The sequence below is a fragment of the Aureococcus anophagefferens genome (assembly GCF_000186865.1).
Source record: "Aureococcus anophagefferens unplaced genomic scaffold AURANscaffold_4, whole genome shotgun sequence".
NCBI lineage: Eukaryota > Pelagophyceae > Pelagomonadales > Pelagomonadaceae > Aureococcus > Aureococcus anophagefferens.
In genome coordinates, this window is record NW_008705564.1 from 1064717 (window position 1) to 1076969 (window position 12253).

The 12253-nt window shown below is 72.8% G+C and overlaps 2 protein-coding genes across 2 annotated transcripts; both read left to right on the forward strand.

The window, feature by feature from the left end:
- Positions 1–3503: 3503 nt before the first annotated feature.
- Positions 3504–4706, forward strand: AURANDRAFT_36514 (hypothetical protein; the record flags this gene model as incomplete). The annotated part of the gene is made up of 2 exons (XM_009036031.1): positions 3504–3932; positions 4005–4706. The coding sequence occupies 2 exons, from the start codon at positions 3606–3608 to the stop codon at positions 4665–4667; spliced, it is 990 nt and encodes a 329-aa protein (XP_009034279.1).
- Positions 4707–6660: 1954 nt separating this feature from the next.
- AURANDRAFT_2874 (hypothetical protein) lies at positions 6661–7728 on the forward strand (the record flags this gene model as incomplete). The annotated part of the gene is made up of 1 exon (XM_009035882.1): positions 6661–7728. A coding segment is annotated over one exon (1068 nt), but the record flags the coding sequence as incomplete, so codon positions are not given.
- Between the last annotated feature and the right edge of the window lie 4525 nt (positions 7729–12253).

Below are 12253 nucleotides of genomic sequence, written 5' to 3' on the forward strand. Positions count from 1 at the left end.
CGCTCGCGGCGCGGGACCGCCACGACGCCGTCGCGCTGCTCAACTCGGACGCGGCGCCGTCGGCGGGCTGGCTCGCGGGGCTCCGCACGGCGCTCTTCGCGGCCAACGACGCCCTCGCGGCGGACGACGAGCTCGCGGAGACCTTCGGGCTCGCGGACGCGGACGGCGACGGGTTCGTGACGGCGGCCGAGGCCGCGGCCTACGGCCTGCGGCCCGGCGAGGCGCCGCGCTACGCGTCGCTCCTCGCGCCCCTCGACGCCGACGGCGACGGGGCTTTGACCTGGGCCGAGGCCTGCCCGCCGGGGCCGCGGACGCGGACGGTCCGCGGCTGCGACGGCCGGAATTGGACGTGCGCGCGCTCGTCGGCGACGCGGGACCTGCTGACGGACCTCGGCCTGGTCCCGCGCTGGCCGGCCGGCGCCGTCGGCGCCCTGAGCAACGCGGCGTCCTACCAGACCGTGCCCTGGCCGACGAAGCGGCGGCGCGCCGGCTGGAACGTCGTCGAACCGCCGCCGCGGTGGTCGGTGGAGACGATGGCGCGCGCCGCGCGGCTCGCGGGCGCGAAGCGCAAGGCGACGGCGGGCCTGCTCAACGGGTTCCTCATGCTCGTGAGCCGCCAGGCGCTCGAGGCCGTCGGCCTGCTCGACGAGGCGACGTACCCGGGCGGCTACGGCGAGGAGAACGACTGGGCCGTCCGCGCGCGGCGGCTCGGCTTCGGCCTCTACGCGGCCCTGGGCGTCCATGTCTTCCACGAGAAGACCCAGTCCTACTCGAACGCGGCGAAGGCGCGGCTCAAGGCAATCGCGCGCGCGAACTCGCGCGCGAAGTGGGCGGCGGGCGAGGTCGGCGCCGCGGAGCAGCTCCTCAAGCGGTCGCCGGGCCTCGCGGCCGCGCGCGAGACCGCCGAGGCCCAGTACACGGGCTGGCGCGCCAAGCTCCTGGGGTCCGCGGCCGTGTCCGCGCTCGTGCTCGTGGAGCGCGGCGACGCGGCCGTCCCCGCGTGGGTCCGGAACGCGGCCGGCGCGGCCGTCAAGTCCTGCGCGGTCGACGCCGGGCCCGGCGCCTGCGGCGACTACCTCGCGGCGCCCGTCTACGACTACGTCGTCTCCACGGGGCCCCTGGGCCAGGCGAAGGCCGACGGCCACGCGCGGTGCCACCCCGGCGTCGTCCACGTCCGCCGCCGCCTCTCCGAGACCTAAGGTTAGAGGCAGCCGACCATGGCGGACCACCAGGGCCCGGCGTCGGCTCCGCCGCCGGCGGCGCCGCCCGCGGGCGGCGTGCCCGGCGGCGCGATGCGCATGACGCGGTCGCACTTGAGGGGCATGCAGTAGAGCGCGCCGTCGAGCCCGACGACGCCGCCCTCCCACAAGTTCAGGCCCGGGAAGGGCCCGCCCACCGTCGACACGCAGTCGTCGGGCGGCTTCGTCGGGTCGATCTTGAGCACGGTCTCGCACTTGAGCGGGATCGCGTAGACGCAGCCGTCCGCGGCCGCGCAGTAGCCGTTCTGCCACTTGTTCTGCCCCCGCGACTGGCCGTCCGCGAGGTGCGACAGGTCCAGGCCCACGTAGGTCGCCTCGGAGGTCGCCGGGTCGATGCGGAGCACGCGGTCCGCGTCCGACGGGATGCAGTAGACCTACGGAGCGCGACGGGGTCGGATGTCTTCCCATCTACGTTCGCGCGAAAAAAACACGTCGCTCGACGCCGCGGGAGACGCGGCCGTCCTTGGCGACGACGCCGCCGAGGTACTTGTACTTGTCGTCGGTTCGGTGGCGGCCGCCGCGCAGCGGCAGGTTGTTCGGCCCGGTCACGGTCGCGACGACGTCCGCGCCACCAACCCCGGACTTTGGCGCGATCTTCAGCACCGACGCCGAGTTCGACGGGATGCCCCAGACGCAGCCGTCGGCCGTGACGCAGCCGCCGTGCCACTTCCAGCCGCCCGCGGGCACGTCGCCGATGAGCGACACGTCCTCGAGCGCGCCGTCGGCGGCCTCGGCGGGGTCGAGGCCGATGCGCAGCACGCCCGTCGCGCACGCCGGGACGCCGTAGATCGCGCCGGACGAGTACAGGCCGCCGTAGAACTTCCAGCGCCCGGGCAACACCGGTCCGACGAGCTCGACGGCCGGCTCCCTCGGCCGCCCGTCGTCGTCGACGGCGTCCGACGGCGTGATGCGCAGCACCCGCTCCGCGGACTGCGGGATCGCGTAGACGCGCCCGCTCGCGGGGTCCTCGACGGCGCCGTGCCACTTCCAGAGGCCCGGCAGCTTCGGCCCGACGAGCGACACCTCCGGGTCCTCGCCCGCGGCGAGCGGCGGCGCGATGCGCAGCACGCGCTCCGCGTGGCAGGGGATCGCGTAGACGCAGCCGTCGCGGGCCGCGACGCCGCGGAGCCACTTGTACTTGCCCTCGAAGGCCGGGCCGACGAGGCGCACGTCGTCGCCGACGATCTGCAGCACGCGCTTCGCGTGGCCCGGGATGGCGTAGATGGCGCCCGACGAGCTGCGCACGCCGCCCAGGTACTTGTCGGCGCCGGGGAAGCGCTTGCCGACGAACTCGCAGCGGCAGAGGCCGTCGCGGTCCACGGGCGTCGCCGGCGCTTCGTCGCCGCCGACCTCGCGGCTGCCCGACGCCTGGGCCGCGCAGAATAAAAAGTCCGTCGACGACATCTCGCAGGTCATTGGAGCGACGAGCCGAGCGCTCCTCCGGGGAGCGCACCCAGACTCAGTGGGATCGAGGTCGCTGAAATTGTGGATGTTGACGCAAAGTTGGCCCCTATTTGTTGCGGCGTCCATGGCAGGTGTCGGCACAAACGACGACGGCTCGAAGCAGGCTGCGCATCGACCCGCAGCTCCCCGGCGCCGGCCGGACGAACGCGCGCCGCGCGGCCGCGAAACCGCGCAGCGGCCCCAAAAAACAACAAACCCGCGAGGCGCCGCCGATCATCATCGAAGGTTAGGCACCCCAGGGCGCGCGCGCGGGCGCTCAGTTGATCTTCGCGCCGAGCTCGCCGCACCGTTTCCGGAAGGCGACGACGGCCTTGAGCCACGCCGCGAGCCGATCGCGCTCCCCGGCCTTGAATTCGATCTCGTCGAGCGACTCGCCGTCGAGCTCGAGCAGCAGCGCGAGGTCCACGTCCTCGGACTCGAAGAGGGCCAGCGTCTCCTCGGAGAGCTGCGCCCGCGCGAGCTGGCCGCGCAGGGCCTCGTTGCGCGGCGCGGGGCCCGTGCGCTCCTCGTCGGCGTCCTCCCACGACGACATGCTGTCTCGCGAGACGGCGACTGCGAGTCGCCTCCGGCTGGGTGACGGCGTCGACGGCGCGCGACGACGAGTCGCCTGAGCACCTCCTCGACGAGCTCGCCGCAGTGCAGCAGGTGTGCAGCGTTGGCTCGCTGATCTGCGCGTTTTTGGTTGAGTATTCCATCCGAGGTGGCCGTCGCGTCGAAGTGCAACGCAGGTTCGCCGCAGCATCCGCGGCCAGCGACCGGGCGTCGGGCAATTCGCCGGCCCGGTCGCTTGCAGTTCGCACCGTATTCGCACGCAATTCGACCCAATTCGCCGTCGACGAGCAGATTCGCCACGAGCATCTGTTTCAAACGTTCACCTTCGCCATGCGCGTCCTCTGCGCGCTGCTTGGCACCGTAGCGGCCTGGCTGCAACCCGTACAACCGCCGCGCCGCCACGTGCTGCGGCGGCACCTGCTCGAGAAGCCCGCGGACGTCGCGTCGACGCCGCCGGCGACGGGCGTCTCCACGCTCGTCTTGCTCCGCCACGGCGAGAGCGTCTGGAACGTGAAGGACGACGAGCGGTTCACGGGCTGGTGCGACGTGCCGCTCACGGTCAAGGGCGAGCGCGAGGCCGAGGCCGCGGGCCGCACGCTCCGCGACTCGAACCTGCGGGTCGACGTGTGCTTCACGTCGCTCCTCTCGCGGGCCACGGTCTCCGCCGGCGTCCCGCGGCCGCGAGAGATTTGGGGTGGGACCACGATGGGAACTCGTCATGCTTCGTAGGTCTCCGCGGACCTGGCGACGGAGCACTGCGCGGCCGAGGGCATGGAGGTTCGGCGGAGCTGGCGGCTGAACGAGCGCCACTACGGCGCGCTGCAGGGGCGGAACAAGGCCCAGGCCGCGGTCGAGGACGGCGCGGCCCTCGTCGACGAGTGGCGCCGGTCGTGGGACGTGTCGCCGCCGCCGATGACGCCGGACCACCCGCACTGGAGCGGCATCTACGACGACCCGCGGTACGCCGACGCGTCGCCCAACGAGCTGCCGAGGGGCGAGTCGCTCGCGGCGTGCGCGCGGCGCCTCGAGCCCTTCTGGACCTCGGACGTCGCGCCCGCGGTCCGGAGCGGCCTCACGGTGCTCGTCGTCGGCCACGCGAACTCGCTCCGCGCGCTGCTGCGCATCGTCTTCCGGCGCCAGGTCACGGAGGCGCAGATCCGGGCGCTCAAGGTGCCGACGGGCGTGCCGTTGATCTACCACCTCGACGAGCGGCCCTGCGAGGCCGACGAGTCCGACTTCTGCGCGCTGGGGCTCGGCGCGGAGCCGGACTGGGAGCTCGTGCCGCGGCCGCCGCCGCCGGGCTGCGTCCCCCGGGGCCGCTTCCTCTACCCGCTGGACGAGTGCCCCGTGGCCTACGACGACGCCAGCGCGCCGCACTTCTACCTCGGCTGACCCGCGCGACGATGACGCGCGTCGTACATATCTGTGCATACACGAAGGGGGACTTACGGGCGGGGCGCGCGGCGCGAGAGCGCGCGGGACGCGACGCTCAGAGGAACTCCGTCGGCGTCGTCTCGGCGACGGCCGTCTCGGGCGGCGGCGCGGGGAGCGCGAGGAGCTTGCCCGCGGCGGGGAGCGCCGGGGGCGCGTCCGCGGGGGGGAGCGCGAGGAGCGGCGGGGCCGCGGCGGGCGCGCCGCCGGCCTTGTCCGTGACGTCGATGTGGATGACGTCGTCGGCCTTGTCCGTGACCTCGACGGCGGGCGACGCGGGCAGCGCGGGCGCCTCCGAGTAGACCGGCGGCGGGCCCGCGGCCGCGGCCTTGGCGTCCGCGAGGGGCGCCCGCGGCACGACGAGCGCGACCTGGGCGTCGAGGACCGTGGCCCGCGGGAGGCGGCGCTTGCGCATCTTGGCCGCGCCCGCGACGGTGATCGTCGCGGCGACGACGGCCAATAACGCGGCGGCGCAGAAGACGCGGACGTCGCCGAGCTTCGCCCAGCCCGCGTCGTCGTCGTCGGGCGCCGCGGTGACGTGGAACGCGGCGGACCAGGCCGGGTACATGTTCGCCGGGTAGGCGCGGAAGCGGTACGTGCCCGTCTTCATACTCGCCGGCACGGTCCAGCCGCCGGGGACGCCGCCGCGGCCGACTTTCGCGTGCCACGCGACGACGTGGATAGAGCCCGCGTCCTCGTACTCGCGCTGCAGGTCCCGGGGCGACGGCGCCGTGCCGACCTTGGGCATGGCGTCGGGCACGGGCACGGCGTAGATCTCCACCGTTTCTTCGCTGACCGCGCCGTCGTGGCGCCACGCGATGGGGACAACATCACCAACATCATAAGCCGCGAAGGCCCGCGGCGACGCGAAGTCGAAGACGGACGCGAGCTCGAGCTCCGTGGGCTCCACGGGGGTTAAGGTTGAAGGTTCCGGCCAGGCGATGGCGCCGCCGTCCTTGTAGGACTGGTTCCGATACGCGTGGAACTTGTCCAGATCGTAGTTGTCGCCCGGCATGAAGGGCTGGTCGCCGCAGCCGTTCTCCGACGTGAAGCGCATGCCCGCCAGCGCGAACTGGAAGCCGCTGGACTCGTCGGCGGGCTGCCCCATGCACGTGTAGACGCACTGCTTCGCGAGGCAGCCCTTGGACTTGACGGACTCGCCGAGCGCCCACCGCTCCTCCTCCATGTGGTAGGGCAGCCCCGCGTCGGGCTTCGTGAAGCGCATGTGCACGAAGTCCGCCAGGGTGAAGCGGCACTCGACGACGAGGTCGTCGTCGCCGCCCTTCTTGTCGGTCGCGTCGCTGTCGATCATGCTGAACGTGACGTCGCGGTAGTCGGAGCAGGACCGCTCGAAGACGACGGTCTCGTACCACTCGGGCGTCTTGTCGTTGGACGCGACGGACGTCTGGGCCCCCTCGACCTCGCCGTAGCAGTCGACCTCGTTGTTCTTGCAGTAGCCGTCCCCGTAGTTCGTCCAGCCGCGATGCCAGGTCACGAAGACCTGGACGCGCTCGTCGGCCTCGGGGGGCTTCACGAGCTCCGTGGCCAGGGCCGCCGGGGCCAACAACAGGAGCGACCGCATGGTCCCCGAAAGCGCGGGCGGGCGACGACCAGCTCAAGCTCCCAGCTTCCGTGAGGAGTTTCAAAGCGGCGGGGCAGCTTCGAAAGGTGTTTCCTCAACCTTTGGTTCAATGAGTCGATCGTGCCTGGAGCATCTGTGGAGCCGCGAGCATGCATCGGCGTGGCCGTGGAACTCTGGGGCGAGGGAATCGAGCCAAGCACCTTCTGCGCCATGCTCGCGCGCCACGCCGTGCGCGCCGCGCGGCCCCTGCGGCGCTCGCTCGCCGCGCCGCGGTCCACGGTCGTCACGGAGCGCGCGCGGCCGCCGACCGTGGTGCGCCGGAGCCTCTACGACTATCGCACGCCCGCCGCCCAGGCCGCGGCGGCGATCGACAAGCCCGTGGGCTACTGGCTCCTGGGCTGCGGCGGCCTCGTCGCCGGCATGGTCTCCGTCGGCGGCCTCACGCGGCTCACGCGGAGCGGCCTGTCCATGACGGACTGGAAGATCCAGGGCGGCCTCCCGCCGCAGACCGACGACGAGTGGCAGCGCGAGTTCGAGCGCTACAAGCGCTTCCCCGAGTGGCAGCAGCGCCAGTCCATGACCGTCGAGGACTTCAAGTTCATCTACTTTTGGGAGTACGGCCACCGCATGCTCGGCCGCGTCGTCGGCGTCGCCTTCGGCGCGCCGCTCGCGTACTTTTGGAGCCGCGGGCGGCTCACGCCCTGGCTCAAGCCCCGGCTCCTCGGCCTGCTGGGGTTGGGCGGCACGCAGGGCCTCGTGGGCTGGTGGATGGTGCGCTCGGGCCTGGACACGCAGCTGCTGCCGGAGAAGCAGCGGCAGGACGTGCGCGTCTCGCCGTACCGCCTCGCGACGCACCTGTCGCTGGCCTTCGCGTCCTACACGGGGCTCGTGTGGTGCGGCCTGGAGGTGCTGAGCGGCGGCCGGGCGGCGCGGTCGCTCGTCGCGCGCGCGCACGCGGCGCGCCTCGCGCCCGTCGCGGCCGCGGCCGCGGGCCTGACGTTCGTGACGGCGCTGTCCGGCGCCTTCGTCGCGGGCAACGACGCGGGCTGCGCCTACAACGTCTGGCCCTACATGATCGACGACCGCGACGTCGGCGAGGGCGCGTCCTTCGCGCCGCCGCTCGAGGAGTTGACGGCGCTCGCGCCGGCCTGGCGGAACCTCTTCGAGAACACGGCGACGGTCCAGTTCGACCACCGGTCCCTGGCCTACGCGACGTCCGCCGCCGTCGGCGCCCTGGCCGCGTCGGCGGCCGCGGGGCCCTTTTCGGCGCTGCCGCTCGCGCCGCGCGCGTTCGTCGTCGCCGGGTCCGCGGCCGTCGTCGGCCAGGTCTCGCTCGGCGTCGCGACGCTGCTCGCGTACGTGCCCATCGAGCTCGCCGCGGCGCACCAGGCCGGCTCGCTCGTGCTCCTGACGACCATGCTCGGCGCGTCGCACGCGCTCTCGACCGCCGCGGGCGGCGCCGGCGCGACCGCGCTCAAGGCCGCCGCCAAGGCCGGGCCCGCGGCCGGCGTGGCTGTCGGGGTCGTGGCCGCGGGGGCGGGGCTCGCGCAGGCGTAAGGAAGTTTGTCACTGAGGTGGTGTCTTCGTGCGTGATACGATGTAAGACGGCGTCCAGGACGAAGTCCAGGACGCGTACGGCGTCGGGGATCGATATCGATAGGCTGGCCGGGGGTCGACGGCGACGAGCTCGTTGAACGCCGTCCACGTGAGGACGGGGCGGTGGCAAAACAGCTACCTTACTCACTCGGGGTAGCAGTCGGGGTGCATGCGCGTGTTCGGCGGCCCGAGGAGGAAGCACTCGCCGTCGTCATCCAACGGACAGAGGCGCGCGGACACGTCGTAGGGGCCGGCGCCCTGCGGGCCGCCGGCGCTGAGGCGGCGGTACAGGAGCCGGATGCGGCCGTCCTCCTCGCGGAGCTCGCGGCCGATCTCCTGGCCCATGCGCTCCATGATCTTCGCCTCGTCCACGGTGCCCATGTTGCCGAAGATCGACTTCCCCGGGTCGCCGAGCCGCGTCGCCTCGGGCCCCGTGAGCATGCGCATGAAATGGATGTCCTCCCGGGACATCGCGACGTAGGCCGCGGCGGACGCGGTCGTCAGCGACGAGCTGTTCCCCTCGGCGACGAACGTCTGCGAGCCCGTGCTGGTCTCGTACACGTGCAAACAGACCCAGGCCCGCGGGTCGCCGCGCTTGCGGCGATGCGCGGCGATCATAGCCTTGAGCTTCTGCTTCAGGGCCTGGTAGTGACGCTCGAGCTGCTCGTCGCTCAGATGGTTCGGGATGCCCGCCAAGATCCGAGCCCACTTCTTTTGGCGCTCCACCGTCGCGTCGCGGCGCTTCTCGTTCTTCGCGTCGTAGCGGGCCCTCGCCGCGGCCAAGCAGGCGTGGCACTGAAGCGACCGCCCTCTGCAGTCGCTTTTGGGATGAAACTCGTCGCGCTCGAACCAGTGAAACGGCATGATCGCTCCGGGCGGGTGGCCGCCGTGGAGGCCCGTGCAGCGGTGGCCCAGCTTGCACTCGTCGTCGTTGCACTCGCGGTCGGGGCAAACCGCCGTACCCTCGGGCATGAACGTCGTCGTCTCGCACGCCCAGCGCGTCTTTCTCGCCTCCCAGCTCGCACTCGGGGTCTTCTCCACCACCGTCGGCTTCTCCGGGAAGTTAGTCAGGCAGAGCACGACGTCGGCCCGCGACCAGACCGCCTTGTCTCCGCACGCGTTCGCCTTGTCCACCTTGTGCTCGTTGGGGCGGCCCTCGCCGCAGAGCAACACGTGCCAGGCGCCGTTGCCCGTGCGCATGTCGACCTTGGCGCCCCAGCTCGCGAGGATCTTGGACATGCGGGCCTGGCTATCCTCGTGCTTCAAACCGTCGCCGAACTCGGGGAAGAAGCCCGTGAGCAGGAACGTCATGCCCGCGAGGGGCCGCGGGTCCGAGCCGTCGCTGAGCTTCGTGGCGTCGCCCTGGGGCGCGTGGAGGGCCATGAACTTGGCCTCGTCGCAGCACGCGGACTTGCAGGACGCGTTGCACGCGAACGCGCCGGGGACGCTGACGTCGCCCATGACGGTGTCGCCGTCGGAGCTCATGACCGTGTCGCCGCTGTCCGTGGGCGCCACGGAGGCGTCGTCGCGGTCCTCGTCCATCGACGCGCCGTCGTCCGTGGGCGCCACGGAGGCGTCGTCGAGGCCCTCGTCCATCGGCGCCGCGCCGTCGCCCGCCTCGCTCCGCGCCGGGCCCGCGTCGCCGCCGTCCGTCATGGCCGAGTCCCCGTCCGCGTCCCGCGCGAGCCGCTGGCTCCGCCGCGCGAGCAAGCGGTCGACGGCGTCGTCGACGCTCTTCTGGACGCTCACCGACGCCTTCGACACCGGCTGCCCGCCCTCGTCCGTCGGCGGCGGGGTCGCGGTCTCGCGAAGGACGCGTTGTTTCTCGGCGAAGGCGTCGGTGCGGGCCTTCATGTCCTCCTCGAACGCCGTCTCGTCGAACTTGGCGCGGGGGTTTGGTCGCTTGACGCCGCGCTCGAAGAGCAGCTCGAGCTTGTCGAGCTCGGCGAGGACGCGCTCCTTCTCCTTGGCGTTCTCCGACGTGTCCTCGCAGGGCTCGAACTGGATCGCGTTCCCATTGACGTTCGAGATGGACACGTCGGACTTCTTGAAGGACTGGAACTTCTTCGTGATGCGCATGTCGGAGCACCGGAGCTTGGCTGCTAGGTACTGGCGAAGCAACGTGCCCCGCGAGCAGTGGAGCATGCCGTTGTGAACGCGCCGATGAGCGCCACGGTGTAGTCCTCCTCCTCCTCGGACCAACTGCCCTGGCGCTCCGGCGGCGACTTCGATCGCTCGGCGCGCGGCTTCCGCTTGGCCTTGGGCTCCGACGGCTTGCGCTTCTTGTCGCGTCGCACGTCGCTCGAATCGGCGTCACTCGAATCCGGCGGCGCCAGGGGCGACGGCGCGCCGTCGACGTCCATCGACGCGCCCGGCGCCGCGTCGGCGCGGAGGAGCACCTCGCCGTCGTCCTTCGACTCCTTCGACTTCTTCCTTTTCTTCGACTGCTTCCTCTTCTTCGACTTCTTCGACTTCTTCGCCATGGCCGCGACGGCCTTCTCGACGAGCTCCTGGGGCACGTCCGTGGGCCAGAGCCGCGCCTCGAACCTGTCCACGCGCTTCTCCCCTCGGAGCACGGACCTGACCTGGGCGCTCGTCTTCCGCACGTCCCCGAAGAGTTTCGGGAAGGCCTCGCGGAACGCCTCGCAGATGCCGCCGGCGTTCGCGAAGAACTGCCACTCCTCGCCGACGCGCCGCGCGAAGCAGCCGTCGGCCGCGGTGCCGCCGGACTCCTTCAGGTCGTAGCAGTGCTCCACGACCCGGCGGCGCGCCAAGTCCTCGGCCGCCCGCTTCTTCGAGATCGACTCCTTCGCCATGGCCGCGACGGCCTTCTCGACGAGCTCCTGGGGCACGTCCGTGGGCCAGAGCCGCGCCTCGAACCCCGGGATGACGTTCTTCCCTCGGAGCACGGGCCCAATCTGGTAGCTCGTCGTCAGCACGCACCCGAAGAAGTTCGGGACGGCCCCGCGGAAGGCCTCGAAGATGCCGCGGGCGTCCGCGAAGAACTGCCACTCGTCGCCGCGGCGCCGCGCGAAGCAGCCGTCGTCCGTGCCGCCGCCGGACTCCTTCAGGTCGAACCGGTGCTCCACGACCCGGCGGCGCGCCAGGTCCTCGGCCGCCCACTTCTCGATTGCGACCCAGTATGCGCGCACCTTCTCCTCGTCGCTCGTAGCGGCGGCCTGCGCCGAACGGTACGCGGCGTCGGCCGCCTCGCGCTCCCGCGTCGCAGCCATTAACGCGTCGCGCAGCGGCGCCGCCTCCGCCTCGCGCGCCGCCGCCTGGCGCCGCGCCTCCGCCACGCACTCCCGCTCCGCCGCCTCAAACGCGTCGCGCAGCGCCGCCGTCTCCGCCTCGCGTCGCGCCTCCGCCTCGACGTCCGTCGACGGCGCGGCGTCCGCGCCGAGGCCGACGATGGGCGACTCCTCGGGCGACGGCGCGGACGGCGCCTCGTCCGCCGGCGCGGGCGACGCCTCGTCCGCCGGGTCCGCCGGCGCGGCGTCGTCGCACTCCTCGTCCGGCTGCGCGAAGTCGTCGCACTCCTCGACGGCGGACTGGGCCGGCGCGGCGCCCGGCGACGTCTTCGCGGGCGACGGCGGCTTGGGCGACGGCGCGGGGGGCCGCTGCGCCTCCGACTCGTCGAGGTCCGCGCGGCCCGCCGCCTCGGGCGTGCTGCCGGGCTTCGGCGCCGACGCGGACGAGTCGAGCTCGTCGAGGAGCGGCGTCGGCGAGACCGCGCGCGGCGCGTCGGCGGCGAGCGCGTCGGCGAGCTCCGCCTTGTGCTGCGCGACGGCCATCTCCGCGGCGGCGAGCTCCTCCGCGTGGCGCTCCGCGGCGGCGGTGAGGCGCGCGACCTCGCCCTGCGAGATCTCGAGCTGCTTCGTGACCGCCGCGTACTGCGCGTTTCTCGTGTCGAGCGCGGCCATCACGTCGACGGTGAAGTGTTCCTCCCGGGGCGAGCAGCGCGGCGCGGCGTCGCGCTCGGCGCGCGCGGCGAGGCGCGCGTTCGCGTCGTCGAGCTCCGCCGCGAGGCGCGCGTTCGTGTCGCGCGCCTGGGCGAGCAGCGCCTCCGTCTCCGCGAGCGCGCACGTCGTCGCGACGTCGCCCTCGGGCGGGACCTCGTCCGAGGGCGAGTGCGGCGCGTCGTCGCCCTTGCGGAGCGCGGCGAGCTCGGCGAACGCGTCCTCGGCGAGGTGCGCGAGCTCGTCCTCGCCGAGGCGCGCGGGCGGGATGGGGGCGAACAGCTCGGGGTGCGGCTCGTCCTCCGACTCGGCCGACGGCGCGAGCTCCGCGCGGCCCATGGGGTTGCGCGCGTGCGCGGCGACCTCGAGGATCGCGCTCGACGCGGCGTCGCCGGCGAGCGGTTCGTCGG